A 19,582-nucleotide genomic window follows, 5' to 3' on the forward strand; every position below is an offset into this window, starting at 1 on the left:
AAACAAAGACTGCCTGTTTCTTTATCTGAAGGACTTTTTAAACTTTGAATCAGGTACCACTAGTTATAAATAGATGAAGTGGGGTAACGCATGTAGGTTTTTACCTGGATGCCACAAAAACGTATGACAAGCCTGAAATAGATAAATAGGTTGTTTGTTAAGATGTCTGGAAAACATTTAACTCGCAGATAGTTTTCGCAAAAGTCCGAAAAATAGAAGACATTAAGGTTTTTGCCAAATTTCCAATGGCCAAATTCTGAAAAAGAGCAAGTGCTATACATGCGCCAATTTAAATGAATGAAATATACACAAAGCCCTGTAAAACGTGCTTTATTTTTTTACTAGAAGTAGACCCAAAAGTGTTTTACTAAAACAAATATGACTAAAACGGGGAAAATGTGCTTAATTTAATAGAAACTTTATATACATACAAATTAAAATTACACACAGTTGTACTATTTTGCTATTTACACGCGCCACCTTGCAGGGTAAGAACACATAATAACATAATCCATCAATCACGCTTTTTAAATAAATACACTTCTTTTGGGAAACAGGTTACACAAACGCAATCCAGAGTTTCAGTGCAGCAAACACACTTTATTTTGATGACAACTTGATGCCCTTGTCCAGCAGTAGGTCACCAGAAATCATCATCAGTCTCGGCACGAGAAATGGCGGCAATGCTAAAAGTTGGGAAAACAGAACAAAGGTGATATGAGTCAAACTGCACAAACCATCTGGCAGAATGTTGAATTCATATTGTGTGAGCTCTAAATGAAAAAGGTCATTGTACCACCCGAAGGAAACCTCCCATCCTGACCTTAACTATAGTGATGACGTAAGGTAATACTTAATCTAACAGAGGCTGTACAGCTTATCTTTTTAACACAGGGTTACAGCTGAAAATAGGACAAAAAAGCAACAACGTTTTATACCATCAGATTTTGTTGTTCATTTAACGAGTTTTAAAATCATGACTTTGGAATAGAAGAGCAAAAAGAACATTTGTTTCAGGCAATTTTACATTTTCTGGCGCCAAGCGATTACTGTGCTCTTGAAAGTGACAATTACCAATCACATATTCATAGTTATCAAAATCAATACAAGACCATTATTTGCAAAAAATAAAATGCGCTTAAAACTATTCTGATCCAAATGCACTGAGCAGACGAATTTTGCATTGACTTCCAAACTCAGCGTTTCTTTTTTTAGGTCTGCCATTAGCCAGGGATTTTCAATCATTGGTCTCTTTATGTGTCATTCACATTTTGCTTTGGCCCAATACCGCATACAGCATAAGGCAATGGTCATTCCACTTCACCTATTGGCTAACTTCTCTTTGAGTGACTGCAAGGGGCACATGCATCAATATTGCATTTTGCGATTCCTTAATTGTGAAAAATAAGGAATCGCAATTAAGGAATTGCAAACTGCAATGCAACAAGAAATCGCTAAAAAAATAGCGATTTCTTAAAATTCCTTAATTGCGATTCTCTAATTGAGAATCGCAATTAAGGAATACCTCCCCATCCATTCCTATGGGCCTAGAGGCCCATAGGAATGAATGGGAAGACATTCTTAATTTGCGATTCACCATTAGAAATTCGCAAATTGAGAATGCAATTTCAAGGGTGCAGGGGTGTCCAAAGGACACCCTGTTGCACCCCTGAAATCTGCCTATAAGTACATTTTGCACACACACATGCCCCCAAGGGCATGTGTGTGTGTAAAATGGAACTTTGAAAAATGCACTTTAGTGCATTTTTCAAAAGTTTTCGCAAATTACCATGAAGGTCAACTTCATGGTCATTTGCTCCCCTTATTTGCGAATTCGCACATTTTTAAAGTTTGATGCATTGCATTCAAGGACTTAAATGCAATCCCAATTTAAGAAATCGCAATATTGCGATTTATTAAATTGCGAAAATTACAAAAATGATAATGCATCCCAAAAATTGGAATTGCATTCGCAAACGGTCGAATTTTGCGATTCGCACCATTTGCGAATGCAATTTCCATTGATGCATGTGCTCCTAGCCCTTTGACAAGGAGCACATCCGCACACAAGGTAGTTCACTTTATTGCCAGTGTTTTTGATGTTACTTTATTATTACATTACAGTTGCCTTTGATTGTAGAATCTGATGATATATCAGGACACTTTCTACCAGGTGAGAGCACAGAGCACATTCCAGCTTTATCAGTTTCTGTCTCCTGCCACTTCTGTTCTAAAATCCTTTTAAAGTTCCTTGTTTATCTGACTGCTGCTTTTTCACACCATCCCAGCAGCTCACATGAACTCTGAGTATAAGCTTATGAGTGCGTTCCATCTTTGCAACCATGCCTGTCTGTCATTCCTTCTTTGTGTCCTTTCTGCCTTTATTTACTTTTCTTTTTACTTTCTTTCTTTGATCATCTTTCCTATATTTACTTCTGTTACTCCTCTTTATTTCCTTCTTTCTTCCATTTATCTTTCTTTCTTGCTATTTTTATTTAGTACCAGCGTGGGACCAAACATCTCTCTTTAGAACACCTCTCCCACGAGGATGTATGATGTTACAACGCATACTTTTACATCGCATGCCTTTACAACGCGGTTTTTACAACAAAAACCTTTACAACGCATAGCGCTTTGGGGTGCTGGATAGTGAATAGTTTAATTTACTATTCCAACTCCAGTCCCCGTGGACACTAGGGAAGGTGTTGGACAGTAAATTAAACGTATTCCCTATCCTAGAGCGCCCCCAGCGCAATGCGTTGTAATGGTTTGCGTTGTAAAAGTTGCGTCGTAAAGGCACTGCGTGGTAAAAGTTGCGTTGTAAAGGATGTTTCCCCTCCCACGACAGAGCAGAGTCCATCCAAAAGGGGAGTTCAGGGGCATAGGGCACTGCAATATGACTGCAAGGCGGACATTTATTACAACATTATTTGACAGCTTTTGGCAGTCAAGACATTTGCTATAGTTTACCTCCAGACTTCAACACGTCATTCAGTAGCAGTTTCCTAACTTAAATGCCCCTAGTATAGGACATATCCGGCAAGTGCTCTCCCTCTAGCCAACCTGCCACCACTTTTGTTGCATCGCAAAGTAATACTTCCCCAAATCTATACCATGTAATTTAAGTAACACAATTGTATTCCATTGGTTATCCCAGATTAGTTCTAGCAGTAAACTGTTCAATTCTCAAAACAGGCTACTGGGGAATGGGAAAACTGGCATAAAAATATAAAAATCAAGGCAATACAATCATTTTAAGTGCGGCCAACCTGCCCATTTCTGAGAAAGGCAAATTTCCCAAAATGGGCAGACTCTAGCTATAACTAGCACCCTACCCAGGTTAGCCTCTATTGTATTTCGATCACTGTGGAACACGTGTATCCCCGGATGATAAAATGACATTAGGAACCATTTCAACTGTAAATCTGGTAATGCTGCCACACGGGTAGAATCCTGTTCCTTTAGGGGGAATAAATGTGATTTGTTTGTGATGCCTAGGAGCCCTGGGTACATCCCAGACTTCTCTAAATACTCTAGGAACACTTGGAGACCTTCAGAAGGATTGCAGAAGTATAACAATCTCCATAGAGCAATAAAACATGCGTATGCCTCTGCAGGGTTATTCCCCTCGAAGCATTGTGGCCAGGTGCTTCGCTGCCTCCTGGCATTCGCCTAACATATTATGAAATATTCCTTCTTTGCACAACCTGTGAAGCATCTACTCCGGATTTCTCAACTCGGTATCTGATACCTTCTCACCCTAATGTTTTTCTTTAGCTGTCTTTCATTGATTAACTTTTATGATAATTTACTACTTTTATGATAAATTACTACCTAGGTCAAGTTCTAATTAAAAGTAAATAACAAAATAACATGTCTTGTAATTACTATTTTAGACATATTACAGTTTGCTTATTAAACCCCTTTTTCCTGCAATGTGGAAATCCTAAAGTAAATCTAGTAAAAATCCAAAGGAGCTCACAAGTTTTGATCTCACTGCGGTTCTTCATATGTGCACAAGGGGAAATCATTTTAAATAGTACACGGTATGCCTTGCTATTCACAAGCTACCCAAGGATTGGCTTTGTGTAATCCAGCTCTTGCCGCCCCTCTTCCCTCAAACTAATGTAATGATCTCCTTAGCATCACCAGAAGGGACTGGAATACATTGCATATGCACAGCAATATTCAGGATCTGAGACTGAAGATTAGAGAGTAGGAATGGTAAAATGCTAGTGTAGAGGTAGGGTGTTGCAAGACTAGGAGTGAAATTGAAAAGTAATTTACCTTCGGTAACTCTCTCTCTGGTGGGTACTGTATCTAACTACAGATTCCTAACCTTTAGAATAACACCAGGTACCAGACTAGATACAATACATTTTTCAGCATAGTCTCTGCAAGTCAATAGGTGGCGTTGTGTGGATCTGTGTTGACCCAGCTTTGCTCTTGAAGTGATGACTAAAGCCACATATCCCCTTCGATGCTGATGACGAGCTGGGCTCGTCATGGTGCACACCGGTCGTGTGCTGATGACGAGCCCAGCTCGTCATGAGCCCCACCCTCGGGGGAGGCGCTGCCGCTCCCCCCGAGGGTCTGCGATCTTGATGCTCAGTACGGGGATGGCAGCGGAAGAGTTTCCGCTGCCCCCCCCGCCCCTCCCCATGGGAATCCCTGATGACGTCAGCGCGCACAGCGCGCGCTGACATCATAAGGGATTCCCAGGCGCTCGGGAAGCCATTTGCTTCCTGCGCGCCTAGGATCAAGGTGGGTTTCTCGTGTCTGGCGGGGGTTTGGGGCCGCAAAGAGGCATCAGGGGAGAGGAAAGAGATTTTCCTCTCCCCTGATGTCTCTTTGCAGGGCATTTCTGCCTCACGATCGCGCACAGCGTCGCGATCGTGCGGCGGAAATGCCCCCACTAGCACCAGGGATTGTAAATTTAGCTTTTCGGAAGCGACCCCTTGGGCAAGGGTCGCTTCCAGGTGGGCAGCCATTTTATTTTCGATTTTCTGCCCCCCCCCGGGGGTAAATCGGCCCGTTTTTTCGGCCGTTTTGCCCCCAGGGGGGGCAAAAATGCCCCACTGGCACCAGGGATTTTTTGTTAGGGCAATGTTTGTTTTGGGAAGCGACCCCTTGGGTAAGGGTCGCTTCCAGGTGGCCTTGATTTTTATTTTCTGTCCCCCCGGGGGCAAATCGGCCCTTTTTTTTTGCCGTTTTGCCCCCGGGGGGGGGGGGCAGAAAATGCCCACTAGCACCAGGGATTTTGAAATTAGCTTTTAGGAAGCGACCCCTTGGGCAAGGGTCGCTTCCAGGTGGACACACAAATACTTTTTGATTTTCTGCCCCAACGTGGGGGCAAATCGGCCCGTTTTTTCGGCCGTTTTGCCCCCGGGGGGGGGCAGAAATTTCCCACTAGCACCAGGGAATTTTTTTGGGGGCAATGTGTTTGTTTTGGGAAGCGACCCCTTGGGTAAGGGTCGCTTCCAGGTGGCCATATTTATGTTTTTCTGTGCCCCCTGGGGGCAAATCGGCCCGTTTTTTTTGCCGTTTTGCCCCCGGGGGGGGGGGGGGGGAGAAAATGCCCACTAGCACCAGGGATTTTAAGTTTAGTTTTTATGAAGCGACCCCTTGGGCAAGGGTCGCTTCCAGGTGGGCTGTGATAATCTTTTTGATTTTCTGCCCCCCCCCTGGGGCAAATCGGCCAGTTTTTTCAGCCGTTTTGCCCCCAGGTGGGGGCAGAAATTCCCCACTAGCACCAGGGATTTGTGTTGGGGCAATGTATATGTTTTGGAAGTGACCCCTTGGGCAAGGGTCTCTTCCTGGTGGCAAGTAATTATGTTTTTGAATTTCTGCCCCCCCTTGGGGCAAATCGGAGTGGTGTTTGGCTGGCGGTGTGTGTGGAGTGGCGCTTGGCTGGATGGTGTGCGTGGAGTGGTACTTGGCTGTCTGTGCACGGAGTGGTGCTTGGCTGGTGGTGTGTGCGGAGTGGTGTTTGGCTGGCGGTGTGTGTGGAGTGGTGTTTGGCTGGCGGTGTGTGTGGAGTGGCGCTTGGCTGGATGGTGTGCGTGGAGTGGTACTTGGCTGTCTGTGCACGGAGTGCTGCTTGGCTGGCGGTGTGTGTGGAGTGGCGCATGGCTGGATGGTGTGCGTGGAGTGGTACTTGGCTGTCTGTGCACGGAGTGGTGCTTGGCTGGCGTCGTGTGTGGAGTGGCGCTTGCCTTGCGGCGGTGTGTGTGGAGTGGTGCTTGGCTGGCAGTGTGCGTGGAGTGGCGCTTGGCTGGCGGTGTGCGTGGAGTGGTGCTTGGCTGGCGGTGTGTGTGGAGTGGCGCTTGGCTGGTGGTGTGCGTGGAGTGGTACTTGGCTGTCTGTGCACGGAGTGGTGCTTGGCTGGCGGTGTGTGTGGAGTGGCGTTTGGCTGGATGGTGTGCGTGGAGTGGTACTTGGCTGTCTGTGCACGGAGTGCTGCTTGGCTGGCTGTCTGTGCACGGAGTGCTGCTTGGCTGGCGGTGTGTGTGGAGTGGTGCTTGGCTGGCACTGTGTGTGGAGTGGTGCTTGTCTTGCGGTATGCGTGGAGTGGTGCTTGGCTGGCGGTGTGTGTGGAGTGGCACTTGGCTGGTGGTGTGCGTGGAGTGGTACTTGGCTGTCTGTGCACGGAGTACGCTGGGTGGGTGGAAATTTGTTGATCCACGCAGATTCCAGAACTTTCCACCACAGAAATGTGAGGAAAATGTGTTTTTTTGTCAAATTCTTAGCTTTGCAAGGGATTCTGGGTAACAAAACCTGGTGGTAGGCAGTCGAGTCACCCCATCCTGAATTCCCCTGGGTGTCTAGTTTTCAAAAATGTATAGGTTTGCTAGGTTTCCCTAGGTGCTGGCAGAGCTAGGGCTCAAAAACAAAAGGTAGTCTCTTTGTCCAAAAAGGGCAAGATTTCACTGGGAAATTGAGGTGCGACCACGTTGCGTGTTGCGCTGTTTCATGTCGCAGCCACTATGCCTACCCACGCAAGTGAGGTACCATTTTTTTCGGGAGACCTGGGGGAACGCTGGGTGGGTGGAAATTTGTTGATCCACGCAGATTCCAGAACTTTCCACCACAGAAATGTGAGGAAAATGTGTTTTTGTTGTCAAATTCTTAGCTTTGCAAGGGATTCTGGGTAACAAAACCTGGTGGTAGGCAGTCGAGTCACCCCATCCTGAATTCCCCTGGGTGTCTACTTTTCAAACATGTATAGGTTTGCTAGGTTTCCCTAGGTGCTGGCAGAGCTAGGGCTAAAAACAAAAGGTAGTCTCTTTGTCTAAAAAGGACAAGATTTCACTGGGAAATTGAGGGGCGACCACGTTGCGTTTTGCACTGTTTCATGTCGCAGCCACTATGCCTACCCACGCAAGTTAGGTACCATTTTTTTCGGGAGACCTGGGGGAACGCTGGGTGGGTGGAAAATTGTTGATCCAAGCAGATTCCAGAACTTTCCACCACAGAGATGTGAGGAAAATGTGTTTTTTTTGGTCAAATTCTTAGCTTTGCAAGGGATTCTGGGTAACAAAACTTGGTGGTAGGCAGTCGAATCACCCCATCCTGAATTCCCCTGGGTGTCTAGTTTTCAAAAATGTATAGGTTTGCTAGGTTTCCCTAGGTGCTGGCAGAGCTAGGGCTCAAAAACAAAAGGTAGTCTCTTCGTCCAAAAAGGGCAAGATTTCATTGGGAAATTGAGGTGCGACCACGTTGCGTTTTGCGCTGTTTCATGTCGCAGCCACTATGCCTACCCACGCAAGTGAGGTACCATTTTTTTCAGGAGACCTGGGGGAACGCTGGGTTGGTGGAAATTTGTTGATCCACGCAGATTCCAGAACTTTCCACCACAGAAATGTGAGGAAAATGTGGTTTGTTTGGTCAAATTCTTAGCTTTGCAAGGGATTCTGGGTAACAAAACCTGGTGGTAGGCAGTCGAGTCACCCCATCCTGAATTCCCCTGGGTGTCTACTTTTCAAAAATGTATAGGTTTGCTAGGTTTCCCTAGGTGCTGGCAGAGCTAGGGCTCAAAAACAAAAGGTAGTCTCTTTGTCCAAAAAGGGCAAGATTTCACTGGGAAATTGAGGTGCGACCACGTTGCGTTTTGCGCTGTTTCATGTCGCAGCCACTATGCCTACCCACACAAGTGAGGTACCATTTTTTTTGGGAGACCTGGGGGAACGCTGGGTGGGTGGAAATTTGTTGATCCACGCAGATTCCATAACTTTCCACCACAGAAATGTGAGGAAAATGTGTTTTTGTTGTCAAATTCTTAGCTTTGCAAGGGATTCTGGGTAACAAAACCTGGTGGTAGGCAGTCGAGTAACCCCATCCTGAATTCCCCTGGGTGTCTACTTTTCAAAAATGAATAGGTTGGCTAGGTTTCCCTAGGTGCTGGCAGAGCTAGGGCTCAAAAACAAAAGGTAGTCTCTTTGTCCAAAAAGGGCAAGATTTCACTGGGAAATTGAGGTGCGACCACGTTGCGTTTTGCGCGGTTTCATGTCGCAGCCACTATGCCTACCCACGCAAGTGAGGTACCATTTTTTTCGGGAGACCTGGGGGAACGCTGGGTTGGTGGAAATTTGTTGATCCACGCAGATTCCAGAACTTTCCACCACAGAAATGTGAGGAAAATGTGGTTTGTTTGGTCAAATTCTTAGCTTTGCAAGGGATTCTGGGTAACAAAACCTGGTGGTAGGCAGTCGAGTCACCCCATCCTGAATTCCCCTGGGTGTCTACTTTTCAAAAATGTATAGGTTTGCTAGGTTTCCCTAGGTGCGGGCAGAGCTAGGGCTCAAAAACAAAAGGTAGTCTCTTTGTCCAAAAAGGGCAAGATTTCACTGGGAAATTGAGGTGCGACCACGTTACGTTTTGCGCTGTTTCATGTCGCAGCCACTATGCCTACCCACACAAGTGAGGTACCATTTTTTTTGGGAGACCTGGGGGAACGCTGGGTGGGTGGAAATTTGTTGATCCACGCAGATTCCAGAACTTTCCACCACAGAAATGTGAGGAAAATGTGTTTTTGTTGTCAAATTCTTAGCTTTGCAAGGGATTCTGGGTAACAAAACCTGGTGGTAGGCAGTCGAGTAACCCCATCCTGAATTCCCCTGGGTGTCTACTTTTCAAAAATGAATAGGTTGGCTAGGTTTCCCTAGGTGCTGGCAGAGCTAGGGCTCAAAAACAAAAGGTAGTCTCTTTGTCCAAAAAGGGCAAGATTTCACTGGGAAATTGAGGTGCGACCACGTTGCGTTTTGCGCGGTTTCATGTCGCAGCCACTATGCCTACCCACATAAGTGAGGTACCATTTTTTTTGGGGGACTTGGGGGAACGCTGGGTGGGTGGAAACTTGTTGATCCACGCAGATTCCATAACTTTCCACCACAGAAATGTGAGGAAAATTTGTTTTTTTGTCAAATTCTTAGCTTTGCAAGGGATTCTGGGTAACAAAACCTGGTGGTAGGCAGTCGAGTAACCCCATCCTGAATTCCCCTGGGTGTCTACTTTCCAAAAATGTATAGGTTTGCTAGGATTCCCTAGGTGCTGGCAGAGCTAGGGCTCAAAAACAAAAGGTAGTCTCTTTGTCCAAAAAGGGCAATATTTCACTGGGAAATTGAGGTGCGACCACGTTGCGTTTTGCGCTGTTTCATGTCGCAGCCACTATGCCTATCCACGCAAGTGAGGTACCATTTTTTCGGGAGACCTGGGGGAACGCTGGGTGGGTGGAAATTTGTTGATCCACGCAGATTCCAGAACTTTCCACCACAGAAATGTGAGGAAAATGTGTTTTTGTTGTCAAATTCTTAGCTTTGCAAGGGATTATGGGTAACAAAACCTGGTGGTAGGCAGTCAAGTCACCCCACCCTGAATTCCCCTGGGTGTCTACTTTTCAAACATGTATAGGTTTGCTAGGTTTCCCTAGGTGCTGGCAGAGCTAGGTCTCAAAAACAAAAGGTAGTCTCTTTGTCTAAAAAGGGCAAGATTTCACTGGGAAATTGAGGGGCGACCACGTTGCGTTTTGCACTGTTTCATGTCGCAGCCACTATGCCTACCCACGCAAGTTAGGTACCATTTTTTTCGGGAGACCTGGGGGAACGCTGGGTGGGTGGAAAATTGTTGATCCACGCAGATTCCAGAACTGTACACCACAGAGATGTTAGGAAAATGTGTTTTTTTTGTCAAATTCTTAGCTTTGCAAGGGATTCTGGATAACAAAACTTGGTGGTAGGCAGTCGAATCACCCCATCTTGAATTCCCCTGGGTGTCTAGTTTCAAAAATTTATAGGTTTGCTAGGTTTCCCTAGGTGCTGGCAGAGCTAGGGCTCAAAAACAAAAGGTAGTCTCTTTGTCCAAAAAGGGCAAGATTTCACTGGGAAATTGAGGTGCGACCACGTTGCGTTTTGCGCTGTTTCATGTCGCAGCCACTATGCCTACCCACGCAAGTGAGGTATCATTTTTTTCGGGAGACCTGGGGGAACGCTGGGTTGGTGGAAATTTGTTGATCCACGCAGATTCCAGAACTTTCCACCACAGAAATGTGAGGAAAATGTGGCTTTTTTTGTCAAATTCTTAGCTTTGCAAGGGATTCTGGGTAACAAAACCTGGTTGTAGGCAGTCGAGTCACCCCAACCTGAATTCCCCTGGGTGTCTACTTTTCAAAAATGTATAGGTTTGCTAGGTTTCCGTAGGTGCTGGCAGAGCTAGGGCTCAAAAACAAAAGGTAGTCTCTTTGTCCAAAAAGGGCAAGATTTCACTGGGAAATTGAGGTGCGACCACGTTGCGTTTTGCGCTGTTTCATGTCGCAGCCACTATGCCTACCCACGCAAGTGAGGTACCATTTTTTTTCGGGAGACCTGGGGGAACGCTGGGTGGGTGGAAATTTGTTGATCCACACATATTCCAGAACTTTCCACCACAGAAATGTGAGGAAAATGTGTTTTTGTTGTCAAATTCTTAGCTTTGCAAGGGATTCTGAGTAACAAAACCTGGTGGTAGGCAGTCGAGTCACCCCATTCTGAATTCCCCTGGGTGTCTACTTTTCAAACATGTATAGGTTTGCTAGGTTTCCCTAGGTGCTGGCAGAGCTAGGGCTCAAAAGCAAAAGGTAGTCTCTTTGTCTAAAAAGGGCAAGATTTCACTGGGAAATTGAGGTGCGACCACGTTGCAATTTGCGCTGTTTCATGTCGCAGCCACTATGCCTACCCACGCAAGTGAGGTACCATTTTTTTGAGGGGACCTGGGGGAACGCTGGGTGGGTGGAAATTTGTTGATCCACGCAGATTCCAGAACTTTCCACCACAGAAATGTGAGGAAAATGTGTTTTTTTATGTCAAATTCTTAGCTTTGCAAGGGATTCTGGGTAACAAAACCTGGTGGTAGGCAGTCGAGTCACCCCATCCTGAATTCCCCTGGGTGTCTAGTTTTCAAAAATGTATAGGTTTGCTAGGTTTCCCTAGGTGCTGGCAGAGCTAGGGCTCAAAAACAAAAGGTAGTCTCTTTGTCCAAAAAGGGCAAGATTTCACTGGGAAATTGAGGTTCGACCACGTTGCGTTTTGCGCTGTTTCATGTCGCAGCCACTATGCCTACCCACGCAAGTGAGGTACCATTTTTTTCGGGAGATCTGGGGGAACGCTGGATGGGTGGAAATTTGTTGATCCACGCAGATTCCAGAACTTTCCACCACAGAAATGTGAGGAAAATGTGTTTTTTTTGTCAAATTCTTAGCTTTACAAGGGATTCTGGGTATCAAAACCTGGTGGTAGGCAGTCAAGTCACCCCATCCTGAATTCCCCTGGGTGTCTAGTTTTCAAAAATGTATAGGTTTGCTAGGTTTCCCTAGGTGCTGGCAGAGCTAGGGCTCAAAAACAAAAGGTAGTCTCTTTGTCCAAAAAGGGCAAGATTTCACTGGGAAATTGAGGTGCGACCACGTTGCGTGTTGCGCTGTTTCATGTCGCAGCCACTATGCCTACCCACGCAAGTGAGGTACCATTTTTTTCAGGAGACCTGGGGGAACGCTGGGTTGGTGGAAATTTGTTGATCCACGCAGATTCCAGAACTTTCCACCACAGAAATGTGAGGAAAATGTGGTTTGTTTGGTCAAATTCTTAGCTTTGCAAGGGATTCTGGGTAACAAAACCTGGTGGTAGGCAGTCGAGTCACCCCATCCTGAATTCCCCTGGGTGTCTACTTTTCAAAAATGTATAGGATTGCTAGGTTTCCCTAGGTGCTGGCAGAGCTAGGGCTCAAAAACAAAAGGTAGTCTCTTTGTCCAAAAAGGGCAAGATTTCACTGGGAAATTGAGGTGCGACCACGTTGCGTTTTGCGCTGTTTCATGTCGCAGCCACTATGCCTACCCACACAAGTGAGGTACCATTTTTTTTGGGAGACCTGGGGGAACGCTGGGTGGGTGGAAATTTGTTGATCCACGCAGATTCCATAAGTTTCCACCACAGAAATGTGAGGAAAATGTGTTTTTGTTGTCAAATTCTTAGCTTTGCAAGGGATTCTGGGTAACAAAACCTGGTGGTAGGCAGTCGAGTAACCCCATCCTGAATTCCCCTGGGTGTCTACTTTTCAAAAATGAATAGGTTGGCTAGGTTTCCCTAGGTGCTGGCAGAGCTAGGGCTCAAAAACAAAAGGTAGTCTCTTTGTCCAAAAAGGGCAAGATTTCACTGGGAAATTGAGGTGCGACCACGTTGCGTTTTGCGCGGTTTCATGTCGCAGCCACTATGCCTACCCACGCAAGTGAGGTACCATTTTTTTCGGGAGACCTGGGGGAACGCTGGGTTGGTGGAAATTTGTTGATCCACGCAGATTCCAGAACTTTCCACCACAGAAATGTGAGGAAAATGTGGTTTGTTTGGTCAAATTCTTAGCTTTGCAAGGGATTCTGGGTAACAAAACCTGGTGGTAGGCAGTCGAGTCACCCCATCCTGAATTCCCCTGGGTGTCTACTTTTCAAAAATGTATAGGTTTGCTAGGTTTCCCTAGGTGCGGGCAGAGCTAGGGCTCAAAAACAAAAGGTAGTCTCTTTGTCCAAAAAGGGCAAGATTTCACTGGGAAATTGAGGTGCGACCACGTTGCGTTTTGCGCTGTTTCATGTCGCAGCCACTATGCCTACCCACACAAGTGAGGTACCATTTTTTTTGGGAGACCTGGGGGAACGCTGGGTGGGTGGAAATTTGTTGATCCACGCAGATTCCAGAACTTTCCACCACAGAAATGTGAGGAAAATGTGTTTTTGTTGTCAAATTCTTAGCTTTGCAAGGGATTCTGGGTAACAAAACCTGGTGGTAGGCAGTCGAGTCACCCCATCCTGAATTCCCCTGGGTGTCTACTTTTCAAACATGTATAGGTTTGCTAGGTTTCCCTAGGTGCTGGCAGAGCTAGGGCTCAAAAGCAAAAGGTAGTCTCTTTGTCTAAAAAGGGCAAGATTTCACTGGGAAATTGAGGTGCGACCACGTTGCAATTTGCGCTGTTTCATGTCGCAGCCACTATGCCTACCCACATAAGTGAGGTACCATTTTTTTTGGGGGACTTGGGGGAACGCTGGGTGGGTGGAAACTTGTTGATCCACGCAGATTCCATAACTTTCCACCACAGAAATGTGAGGAAAATTTGTTTTTTTGTCAAATTCTTAGCTTTGCAAGGGATTCTGGGTAACAAAACCTGGTGGTAGGCAGTCGAGTAACCCCATCCTGAATTCCCCTGGGTGTCTACTTTTCAAAAATGAATAGGTTGGCTAGGTTTCCCTAGGTGCTGGCAGAGCTAGAGCTCAAAAACAAAAGGTAGTCTCTTTGTCCAAAAAGGGCAAGATTTCACTGGGAAATTGAGGTGCGACCACGTTGCGTTTTGCGCTGTTTCATGTCGCAGCGACTATGCCTACCCACGCAAGTGAGGTACCATTTTTTTGGGGGGACCTGGGGGAACGCTGGGTGGGTGGAAATTTGTTGATCCACGCAGATTCCAGAAATTTCCACCACAGAAATGTGAGGAAAATGTGTTTTTTTTGTCAAATTCTTAGCTTTGCAAGGGATTCTGGGTAACAAGACCTGGTGGTAGGCAGTCGAGTCGCCCATCCTGAATTCCCCTGGGTGTCTAGATTCCAAAAATGTATAGGTTTGCTAGGATTCCCTAGGTGCTGGCAGAGCTAGGGCTCAAAAACAAAAGGTAGTCTCTTTGTCCAAAAAGGGCAATATTTCACTGGGAAATTGAGGTGCGACCACGTTGCGTTTTGCGCTGTTTCATGTCGCAGCCACTATGCCTATCCACGCAAGTGAGGTACCATTTTTTCGGGAGACCTGGGGGAACGCTGGGTGGGTGGAAATTTGTTGATCCACGCAGATTCCAGAACTTTCCACCACAGAAATGTGAGGAAAATGTGTTTTTGTTGTCAAATTCTTAGCTTTGCAAGGGATTATGGGTAACAAAACCTGGTGGTAGGCAGTCAAGTCACCCCACCCTGAATTCCCCTGGGTGTCTACTTTTCAAACATGTATAGGTTTGCTAGGTTTCCCTAGGTGCTGGCAGAGCTAGGTCTCAAAAACAAAAGGTAGTCTCTTTGTCTAAAAAGGGCAAGATTTCACTGGGAAATTGAGGGGCGACCACGTTGCGTTTTGCACTGTTTCATGTCGCAGCCACTATGCCTACCCACGCAAGTTAGGTACCATTTTTTTCGGGAGACCTGGGGGAACGCTGGGTGGGTGGAAAATTGTTGATCCACGCAGATTCCAGAACTGTACACCACAGAGATGTTAGGAAAATGTGTTTTTTTTGTCAAATTCTTAGCTTTGCAAGGGATTCTGGATAACAAAACTTGGTGGTAGGCAGTCGAATCACCCCATCTTGAATTCCCCTGGGTGTCTAGTTTCAAAAATGTATAGGTTTGCTAGGTTTCCCTAGGTGCTGGCAGAGCTAGGGCTCAAAAACAAAAGGTAGTCTCTTTGTCCAAAAAGGGCAAGATTTCACTGGGAAATTGAGGTGCGACCACGTTGCGTTTTGCGCTGTTTCATGTCGCAGCCACTATGCCTACCCGCGCAAGTGAGGTACCATTTTTTTCGGGAGACCTGGGGGAACGCTGGGTTGGTGGAAATTTGTTGATCCACGCAGATTCCAGAACTTTCCACCACAGAAATGTGAGGAAAATGTGGCTTTTTTTGTCAAATTCTTAGCTTTGCAAGGGATTCTGGGTAACAAAACCTAGTTGTAGGCAGTCGAGTCACCCCAACCTGAATTCCCCTGGGTGTCTACTTTTCAAAAATGTATAGGTTTGCTAGGTTTCCGTAGGTGCTGGCAGAGCTAGGGCTCAAAAACAAAAGGTAGTCTCTTTGTCCAAAAAGGGCAAGATTTCACTGGGAAATTAAGGTGCGACCACGTTGCGTTTTGCGCTGTTTCATGTCGCAGCCACTATGCCTACCCACACAAGTGAGGTACCATTTTTTTTGGGAGACCTGGGGGAACGCTGGGTGGGTGGAAATTTGTTGATCCACGCAGATTCCAGAACTTTCCACCACAGAAATGTGAGGAAAATGTGTTTTTGTTGTCAAATTCTTAGCTTTGCAAGGGATTCTGGGTAACAAAACCTGGTGGTAGGCAGTCGAGTCACCCCATCCTGAATTCCCCTGGGTGTCTACTTTTCAAACATGTATAGGTTTGCTAGGTTTCCCTAGGTGCTGGCAGAGCTAGGGCTCAAAAGCAAAAGGTAGTCTCTTTGTCTAAAAAGGGCAAGATTTCACTGGGAAATTGAGGTGCGACCACGTTGCAATTTGCGCTGTTTCATGTCGCAGCCACTATGCCTACCCACATAAGTGAGGTACCATTTTTTTTGGGGGACTTGGGGGAACGCTGGGTGGGTGGAAACTTGTTGATCCACGCAGATTCCATAACTTTCCACCACAGAAATGTGAGGAAAATTTGTTTTTTTGTCAAATTCTTAGCTTTGCAAGGGATTCTGGGTAACAAAACCTGGTGGTAGGCAGTCGAGTAACCCCATCCTGAATTCCCCTGGGTGTCTACTTTTCAAAAATGAATAGGTTGGCTAGGTTTCCCTAGGTGCTGGCAGAGCTAGAGCTCAAAAACAAAAGGTAGTCTCTTTGTCCAAAAAGGGCAAGATTTCACTGGGAAATTGAGGTGCGACCACGTTGCGTTTTGCGCTGTTTCATGTCGCAGCGACTATGCCTACCCACGCAAGTGAGGTACCATTTTTTTGGGGGGACCTGGGGGAACGCTGGGTGGGTGGAAATTTGTTGATCCACGCAGATTCCAGAAATTTCCACCACAGAAATGTGAGGAAAATGTGTTTTTTTTGTCAAATTCTTAGCTTTGCAAGGGATTCTGGGTAACAAGACCTGGTGGTAGGCAGTCGAGTCGCCCATCCTGAATTCCCCTGGGTGTCTAGTTTCCAAAAATGTATAGGTTTGCTAGGATTCCCTAGGTGCTGGCAGAGCTAGGGCTCAAAAACAAAAGGTAGTCTCTTTGTCCAAAAAGGGCAATATTTCACTGGGAAATTGAGGTGCGACCACGTTGCGTTTTGCGCTGTTTCATGTCGCAGCCACTATGCCTATCCACGCAAGTGAGGTACCATTTTTTCGGGAGACCTGGGGGAACGCTGGGTGGGTGGAAATTTGTTGATCCACGCAGATTCCAGAACTTTCCACCACAGAAATGTGAGGAAAATGTGTTTTTGTTGTCAAATTCTTAGCTTTGCAAGGGATTATGGGTAACAAAACCTGGTGGTAGGCAGTCAAGTCACCCCACCCTGAATTCCCCTGGGTGTCTACTTTTCAAACATGTATAGGTTTGCTAGGTTTCCCTAGGTGCTGGCAGAGCTAGGTCTCAAAAACAAAAGGTAGTCTCTTTGTCTAAAAAGGGCAAGATTTCACTGGGAAATTGAGGGGCGACCACGTTGCGTTTTGCACTGTTTCATGTCGCAGCCACTATGCCTACCCACGCAAGTTAGGTACCATTTTTTTCGGGAGACCTGGGGGAACGCTGGGTGGGTGGAAAATTGTTGATCCACGCAGATTCCAGAACTGTACACCACAGAGATGTTAGGAAAATGTGTTTTTTTTGTCAAATTCTTAGCTTTGCAAGGGATTCTGGATAACAAAACTTGGTGGTAGGCAGTCGAATCACCCCATCTTGAATTCCCCTGGGTGTCTAGTTTCAAAAATGTATAGGTTTGCTAGGTTTCCCTAGGTGCTGGCAGAGCTAGGGCTCAAAAACAAAAGGTAGTCTCTTTGTCCAAAAAGGGCAAGATTTCACTGGGAAATTGAGGTGCGACCACGTTGCGTTTTGCGCTGTTTCATGTCGCAGCCACTATGCCTACCCACGCAAGTGAGGTACCATTTTTTTCGGGAGACCTGGGGGAACGCTGGGTTGGTGGAAATTTGTTGATCCACGCAGATTCCAGAACTTTCCACCACAGAAATGTGAGGAAAATGTGGCTTTTTTTGTCAAATTCTTAGCTTTGCAAGGGATTCTGGGTAACAAAACCTGGTTGTAGGCAGTCGAGTCACCCCAACCTGAATTCCCCTGGGTGTCTACTTTTCAAAAATGTATAGGTTTGCTAGGTTTCCGTAGGTGCTGGCAGAGCTAGGGCTCAAAAACAAAAGGTAGTCTCTTTGTCCAAAAAGGGCAAGATTTCACTGGGAAATTGAGGTGCGACCACGTTGCGTTTTGCGCTGTTTCATGTCGCAGCCACTATGCCTACCCACGCAAGTGAGGTACCATTTTTTTTCGGGAGACCTGGGGGAACGCTGGGTGGGTGGAAATTTGTTGATCCACACATATTCCAGAACTTTCCACCACAGAAATGTGAGGAAAATGTGTTTTTGTTGTCAAATTCTTAGCTTTGCAAGGGATTCTGAGTAACAAAACCTGGTGGTAGGCAGTCGAGTCACCCCATCCTGAATTCCCCTGGGTGTCTAGTTTTCAAAAATGTATAGGTTTGCTAGGTTTCCCTAGGTGCTGGCAGAGCTAGGGCTCAAAAACAAAAGGTAGTCTCTTTGTCCAAAAAGGGCAAGATTTCACTGGGAAATTGAGGTTCGACCACGTTGCGTTTTGCGCTGTTTCATGTCGCAGCCACTATGCCTACCCACGCAAGTGAGGTACCATTTTTTTCGGGAGATCTGGGGGAACGCTGGATGGGTGGAAATTTGTTGATCCACGCAGATTCCAGAACTTTCCACCACAGAAATGTGAGGAAAATGTGTTTTTTTTGTCAAATTCTTAGCTTTACAAGGGATTCTGGGTATCAAAACCTGGTGGTAGGCAGTCAAGTCACCCCATCCTGAATTCCCCTGGGTGTCTAGTTTTCAAAAATGTATAGGTTTGCTAGGTTTCCCTAGGTGCTGGCAGAGCTAGGGCTCAAAAACAAAAGGTAGTCTCTTTGTCCAAAAAGGGCAAGATTTCACTGGGAAATTGAGGTGCAACCACGTTGCGTTTTGCGCTGTTTCATGTCGCAGCCACTATGCCTACCCACGCAAGTGAGGTACCATTTTTTTCGGGAGACCTGGGGGAACGCTGGGTAGGTGGAAATTTGTTGATCCACGCAGATTCCAGAACTTTCCACCACAGAAATGTGAGGAAAATGTGTTTTTTTGTCAAATTCTTAGCTTTGCAAGAGATTCTGGGTAACAAAACCTGGTGGTAGGCAGTCGAGTCACCCCATCCTGAATGCCCCTGGGTGTCTACTTTTCAAAAATGTATAGGTTTGCTAGGTTTCCCTAGGTGCTGGCAGAGCTAGGGCTCAAAAACAAAAGGTAGTCTCTTTGTCCAAAAAGGGCAAGATTTCACTGGGAAATTGAGGTTCGACCACGTTGCGTTTTGCGCTGTTTCATGTCGCAGCCACTATGCCTACCCACGCAAGTGAGGTACCATTTTTTTCGGGAGATCTGGGGGAACGCTGGATGGGTGGAAATTTGTTGATCCACGCAGATTCCAGAACTTTCCACCACAGAAATGTGAGGAAAATGTGTTTTTTGTCAAATTCTTAGCTTTACAAGGGATTCTGGGTAACAAAACCTGGTGGTAGGCAGTCAAGTCACCCCATCCTGAATTCCCCTGGGTGTCTACTTTTCAAACATGTATAGGTTTGCTAGGTTTCCCTAGGTGCTGGCAGAGCTAGGGCTCAAAAGCAAAAGGTAGTCTCTTTGTCTAAAAAGGGCAAGATTTCACTGGGAAATTGAGGTGCGACCACGTTGCAATTTGCGCTGTTTCATGTCGCAGCCACTATGCCTACCCACATAAGTGAGGTACCATTTTTTTTGGGGGACTTGGGGGAACGCTGGGTGGGTGGAAACTTGTTGATCCACGCAGATTCCATAACTTTCCACCACAGAAATGTGAGGAAAATTTGTTTTTTTGTCAAATTCTTAGCTTTGCAAGGGATTCTGGGTAACAAAACCTGGTGGTAGGCAGTCGAGTAACCCCATCCTGAATTCCCCTGGGTGTCTACTTTTCAAAAATGAATAGGTTGGCTAGGTTTCCCTAGGTGCTGGCAGAGCTAGAGCTCAAAAACAAAAGGTAGTCTCTTTGTCCAAAAAGGGCAAGATTTCACTGGGAAATTGAGGTGCGA

At 46.1% G+C, this 19,582-nt stretch overlaps 1 protein-coding gene across 2 annotated transcripts in view; it reads right to left on the reverse strand.

Moving 5' to 3' along the window:
- Positions 1 to 313: 313 nt before the first annotated feature.
- Positions 314 to 19,582, reverse strand: part of OFD1 (OFD1 centriole and centriolar satellite protein) — a 635,354-nt gene continuing 616,085 nt past the window's right edge. Inside the window, exon 23 of one of the 2 annotated variants that reach the window (XM_078657861.1) lies at positions 314 to 686. In XM_078657861.1, the coding sequence (XP_078513987.1) occupies positions 641 to 686 (46 nt within the window). In that variant the 3' untranslated portion in view covers positions 314 to 640. The remainder of the gene's footprint in view (positions 687 to 19,582) is intronic. The other variant, XM_078657862.1, reaches the window with a different exon arrangement.

This window comes from Lissotriton helveticus, chromosome 8 (assembly GCF_964261635.1).
Source record: "Lissotriton helveticus chromosome 8, aLisHel1.1, whole genome shotgun sequence".
Taxonomy (NCBI): domain Eukaryota; kingdom Metazoa; phylum Chordata; class Amphibia; order Caudata; family Salamandridae; genus Lissotriton; species Lissotriton helveticus.